Source organism: Saccostrea cucullata, unplaced genomic scaffold (genome assembly GCF_032062105.1).
Source record: "Saccostrea cucullata isolate Sc308-1 unplaced genomic scaffold, CSIRO_AGI_Scuc_v1 ctg2862, whole genome shotgun sequence".
NCBI lineage: Eukaryota > Metazoa > Mollusca > Bivalvia > Ostreida > Ostreidae > Saccostrea > Saccostrea cuccullata.
In genome coordinates, this window is record NW_026919765.1 from 107,487 (window position 1) to 113,704 (window position 6,218).

Genomic DNA, 6,218 nt, shown 5'->3' on the forward strand with positions numbered 1-6,218 from the left:
AATCTAATTATGTGAAAATCGCATCTTACCTACCTGCCACTACCCCTCAATATTATTGTCTTTGAGCGGTTAACCAGATGCCATTTTTGTTCAGAACAAGGCGTTTAATTTTGAACGCTTAAACTCGGAATATTTCAGGACATACGTATATACGTAATGCAAACTTAACCTTCAATAAAACATCAAGAAATTGAACGCTCTACCTTTAGTTGTATTTTATAATATATTTTTTTTTACTCTTTAATAAATCAAGTTACTATTTGCCTTTTTTTTATTTTTGAAAGATTATAATTACAACACTTTTCAATGCTAGTTTAGATAGTATTTACATGTATGTTACATATACCGGTAAGGTTTCCTTCAATGGTTAATAATTTGAGAAGAAAAGGTTTATGCGTATTACAATGACAATTAAAGCGATTGTAATTTGTAATTTATTCTAATTAATGTTGAAAAGTTGCCCGAAAAATAAGATTATAAAATTAATTTGTAGATAAAATATATACAAAATACAATATTTGATGGGTTAAGTCAGAACACTACTCGACATTACCTTATAGATACGTTAAGTTTATAATAATAAGTATAATCAGGTAATAGTTACTAAGAATGACACTTTCGAGGGAAAACTGTAAAAATACTTTTTAAATGTTTTATCATGATAAGCAGAACCTTAAGCTTTTCTTTAAAAATTACAAATTCATTTTAACACGACACATTTGGAACAACGATTCCTGCTAATCATAAGTTGGAGACGAGAGACTGCTTTGCCTTGTCTCTCACATTGGTTTTTGATTTCCAGAAACGTTTTGCTGAGCCCCTCATTCTCACGTTTTATTACAAATCCTTCAATTTCAATCCAGAAGCAGTGCTTTTCAAGTAACATTGCTTTATATTTTGATGGAAGTTTCCCATAAAACGTACTGTTCGTGTATTCACTGAACTCGACAAACTCCAGGTGATCGAACATTTCTTCATAAAGTTCTTTAAGGTCAAACTCTACTGCGAAATAAAAGCATTTCATAACGAAGGAAACATCAGCCATTCGTGATCTTGCTTCTCTTTGTAACCATTTATGTCCAATCTTCATCAAGGAGTCCACTCTATACTCCTTTGCCAAGGGAAGAACTTGTTCAAGAATGGAATCTACAAATTTTGAAATCAGTATCTATCAGGAACAAGTGGCTTTGTATTGATTGGATTCTAAAAACTGGTGATTATGATCTTTGCATGATTTCTAACTAAATGGGCAGCCACTTTTAACAAGAAACAATTTATCGTTTGATAAAATATAATATTTAAAAATTTCAATGACTCAATGGAAGTCAGTGATCTTAAAAAAAAAACCACTTAAATCTTCGGAATATTTTAAAGATAATTCCAGTTACTTAATGAATTCAATATCATCACCAAATGAATACTGACCCATAACGGACGTCCCAGGGCTGTGAAATTTTTATAAGAAAACTCGAATAGTTTTCAACAATACGTCAACTTAAGATATTAAAATATATCTGGAGAAATATTTCGCCGTAGGGGATATTGTAAATAAACATTAAAAGAAAAATAAGGTTTCATCAGGGCATATGCACCAATTTTTTTTCGGAATGAAAGAAAATATAGCATAGATTAGTTTGGGAAAAAAATTACTTTTTTTCAGTATCTTTCGTAATTTGGAATTTTTCAGGGCATCTGCCTAATTCTTGGCAATTTCCACTGGGTTTAAAACGGGAATCTGCTAAACATAACAGAACAGAAATGATGATGTTTCATGGCGTGTCTGTTTTATTTTCTGCAATTTCTTTAATTTGTTTGATTTCTGGACTGTTAAAGATAAGGCCTGAAAAATTGTAATGTATAACAAAAACATCACAATGTAATTATCTGCTTTGTCATAAGCAGGATTTGAACAAACAAAATGATACAAATTTTCACTTCATATATATTCACAGTATGGTTTTGTGATGTATGTGCCAAGCTGAAATATGTGCTTTGAATTTTAGTGATGTACAGTGTCATTCTGGGACGCGCACAGTGAGCAACAAAGGTGTACTCTGCTGCGCAGAGGTTGAGTACTGTAAACGTATGTGATGTACAGTACTGTATTGCGGAGGCGTACTAGGGCAGACAGTTGTTGTACTGGGCTGTACAGTGGGGACGTAAAGTAAAGTACAGGGATGTACAGAATATAACAGTTAACTTGCACTGTGATTTACCGGAAATTACAGGGAGTACAAAGATTTTATACATTGATGTACAGTGTTTATACAGAGAAAATATTATTTCAGAATATCAGGAAATTTTAAGTCCAGTAGTGGTAGTGTCTATTAAACAAAAAGAAGGAAGTGCATACTCATAAGACTTCAATTCTGTATACAATCTTCAAAATAAACTAAAACAACACTTGCTCTATACACGGAGTATCATAGTTAAACATATTAAAAATCGTTATATAACATTAATTTTATATATAACATAAAATTTAAAAGCTTTTCAATTTTTATACTAACCATTGAGTTTAACATGTTCTCCTGGATAAAAACATCTCAGAAACAAAACAAAATTTTCGTATTTCTGTTCAGGAAATCGTATTCTAATTTCCTTCTTGTCAGACGTGAACATGGCACGGAACACAGGAGAGGCTTGCATTAGAATTGACTTGGTCACATGAATTTCCTTATCCTCCACAACAAAGATGGCATCTGTCACCCCTGGGTCCTCCTTGAAGTATACAGTGTCATTCTGCTCTTTACAAAGGTAGTCCGACATCTTAGAATGTACTATATCCTGGTTCAAAGCGCAAAGTGTTTATATAGCAGTGTATAAATACAGATAAGATTTAGCTTTCTTGGCGTTTTGTAGGTGAAACATAAAAAAGTATTTGATATACCCATTTTATATGTAAAGAGTTATGCTTATCATTCAATTGCAGGAATTCATTAGCATTTGTGTAATCAGTGTTTAAATGCATTTCTTAAAACAAATAATAAAATCAAAAATGAAGAGATTTATGATGATGCAATATACAATAAAAAAGAAAAACACATATTTCTCTCGAGCGTTTATTCAATAAAGAATTAAGGATAAATGAAGTATTGATACATTTCGGTAAATAATACTAGCATAATACTTTGTCTGGCTTTATTTTAGCTAGATAAGTATACTGCATTCATCTGCATTAATTACTTTTGGCTGACCAAAGCACAATGTACATATACACGTTACTGACTTTAAGTTATTGTAACACCGTATTAAATAACTGCATTACTTCCCAACGGCGAATTCTTGTTTATTGAGAAGATGAAGAAATTGTAAATAGCATCATATATGAGCAAAAAGATGTAAATACTTAAGATTTACTTTTAAGGGGAGTCTTGTGGGATATTGAAAGTGAGAGACATTTCTTGAGAAACCTGTTGGAACCATTGAATTCTCTTTTTATTGACATTATTTATTGTTATATAAAATCAAAAACAAACTAGCTGTAGAATGCAATTACATGTAAATAAAAACTTTGTAAATGTACGAAATTTTTAAGTGATGGGAACATGAAAAATATATTTATTGTACGACGGTAGTTCGAAAAGTTTGTGAACGATATCAATCATTGTTATATTTCTCACTAGAAATTTAAGATAAGCACGATATAAAATGCAAAAATATTTGTCTTGTTGATGTGTGAAGTTTCATTCCATTTGATGTAAAAGAAATCAATTTACTTCATCTTTAAGGGACTCCAATCCTCAGCCAGGAAGAACAACTCTTTAATTTATAATCTAAATCAAAAAGTCTCAAAATGAAGCTTAAAAAATCAAATCTTTTCATGCAACAATTTTCATTATATAATTCTCAACAAGGTTCTTTGACGCTCTCGGAAAGGTCTAATAAAAAGTCGAAAATTTATCCCATAAAAGCAATTTAAAGTTACATGTATCAAGAAATTGATGTCCATTTTAATCTAACCTTAGATTCCAATGTTTATTAACATGACATGAAATTAGAAGTGATTTATGGTGCTTCACAGTGACAAGAGAATCTTTATACACTCTGTATTGTAAAATGATCGAAGCAAATAGAAGTAATTAAAGGACATTATATGTATACAAATTGTGGAATTTCTTCAAAAGCCTGGATACCTATGATTTTTTTAAATGTGTTAATTGATCAAATTTGTATTGGAAAATGCATATCGCAATTCCTGGCAATATATTCGAGTTTTACTAATTTTCTCTATATACTATGATTAACTGAAAAGATGAAGTTTGAAGAATCATTGTGGGTAAAAACGCGTTACTTTGAAAATTCAGAGACATTTTTATGAGCATTTTCAATTAGTCAATGAATAATTTTCAGAACCTGAAGATCGGAATACCTCAAATCAACATGTTTTGCACCTGCGGAACATACTTAGCGGCAATGTGATGTCAGAACATAGCCTTAAAATTTCTAAAAATATACCATCCTTATACAATTCACACAGTATAATCCAATGCCCACTCATTTAATCCTTCTTCTCATACTTGACATTTATTTTTTTTAAAAATGCTCTTGTTGTATAATTTTCTTTTTTAAGATTTTAATTTCTTTTATTACCTACCTCTGCTTTCACAGGATTTTCCTGAGTAAAACACAAAATTACATCGTTATCTGCTACTCCGTGACATTCTAAAACGTCATAGTTTTGTCGTTTTCAATATGGACTGCCTATCTTCTCAAGATGATTTCTTTTCAACAAATCAAAATATTAAGACATAAATTTGAATACGATTCGATGTTACAATTCCTTATTTAAATTTGAAGTTGTTTTTCGTTTTGCTCAATTTTACAGAGAATAACCACATACATTATAATGTAATTGTTTGTAACTACAATGTAACTACACAGGAAAAATGTCCACATGTGTTAAACATATGTTTGGTTTCACATGTGTTCAACACATGTTTTATACATGTACTACATGAGTGTAAATAAACACATGTAAAATATGTGTTTCATTTATATGTAAAACATATATAATATACACATGTTATACACCTGTGAGATAATATATATGTTAAACACATGTTTTTCACCACACATGAATAACACGTATTATATATATGTAATATATGTGTGCGAAAATACAGATGAATTATACATGTTTAATTTATATAAAATATATGTGTATTCATATACACATGTTATACACATGTTAAGTTTTATCTCATATGTGTGTGTACATTAATTCAAAAGAATTTGTAAATGTTAGTAAAATTTTACTCATGTAAAGTTTTACTTTGTTTATCCCCCCCCCCCCCCCCCCTTTCCCTTCTAAAAAAAAAAAAACTTTCACAATTTTTTTTCTGTAATAATGCATTTATCAGACAAAATTGATAAAGAATGAATTCATTTTCTTTTCATTTTAAATCTTTTGGGCTTGGCTTACTTCTTGAGTAAAATTAAAATAATTCCGTATTTGTCTTCGGGCCGGTTTTGTCTTTTATCGGATGAAAATGTACGTCATTTTTGACGTCACTGCTGCAGCAGACGTGCTGGATGTATTGGAAAGGTAAGTGATCTCGAAACAATTTTTAAAAGACTTTTAATTCATATTGTTTAAATATCATTTCATTATAGTTACAGGTGCGTATGAACCTTCTATATACATGTAATACTCTTATCATTGTGACTTGTCATGCATTTTGCAAACCTAACGATAGTGATCTGTAGAATTTTGGTGAAAATGTTTCTGACTGAATGTAAGCACGGGCACTGGAAGTTAATGTAAATATATTGTATGTGTATGTATAAAAAAGACCCTTCTTTTTTTTATACATACACATACTATATTATTTATATTAACTTCCAGTGCCCGTGAATGTAAGCGGTTACATGTTAGGCTAAAGGCATTACTATTTTTTATAATTTGTATACAAGTAAGTAATTTTGGATAAATTTGTTTCTGAATGAACGTAAACATTACATGTTAGGCTATTTTTTAAAGGCATTATTGGTTTTCCTTTTGTTACGTACTGATATGAAAGTGAAAGTAGAAACCTTGAAACCATTGCGACTGTCAGTTGGTGTTTATGTATGTTGAGATTGCTGTCAAGTCGATTCTTTCATCAACTTAATAACAAGTGTTTGTTTTTATGGCCTATAGATGCATGCAGTAACCTGAGTTCAGTGTCACAGTGCTGCGTCTAAAAAGCCCAAAGCTGATAAGACTGGCGATTGAT

At 30.6% G+C, this 6,218-nt stretch overlaps 1 protein-coding gene across 1 annotated transcript; it reads right to left on the reverse strand.

Annotated features, from left to right (window-relative positions):
- Positions 1-661: 661 nt before the first annotated feature.
- Positions 662-2,841, reverse strand: LOC134237713 (uncharacterized). Its single transcript, XM_062719859.1, has 2 exons — positions 2,511-2,841; positions 662-1,146 (listed from the first exon to the last, which is right to left on the reverse strand). Exons 1-2 carry the CDS (start codon positions 2,767-2,769, stop codon positions 701-703), a joined length of 705 nt encoding a protein of 234 aa, XP_062575843.1. The 5' UTR covers positions 2,770-2,841; the 3' UTR covers positions 662-700.
- Between the last annotated feature and the right edge of the window lie 3,377 nt (positions 2,842-6,218).

Excerpts from the sequence above, each read along its gene's own strand:
- LOC134237713 (XM_062719859.1), bottom strand. The coding sequence starts at position 2,769 with ATGTCGGACTACCTTTGTAAAGAGCAGAATGACACTGTATACTTCAAG. Across the intron at positions 1,147-2,510 it reads AGAACATGTTAAACTCAATG|ATTCCATTCTTGAACAAGTT; the intron begins GTTAGTATAAAA and ends CAAAATTTGTAG.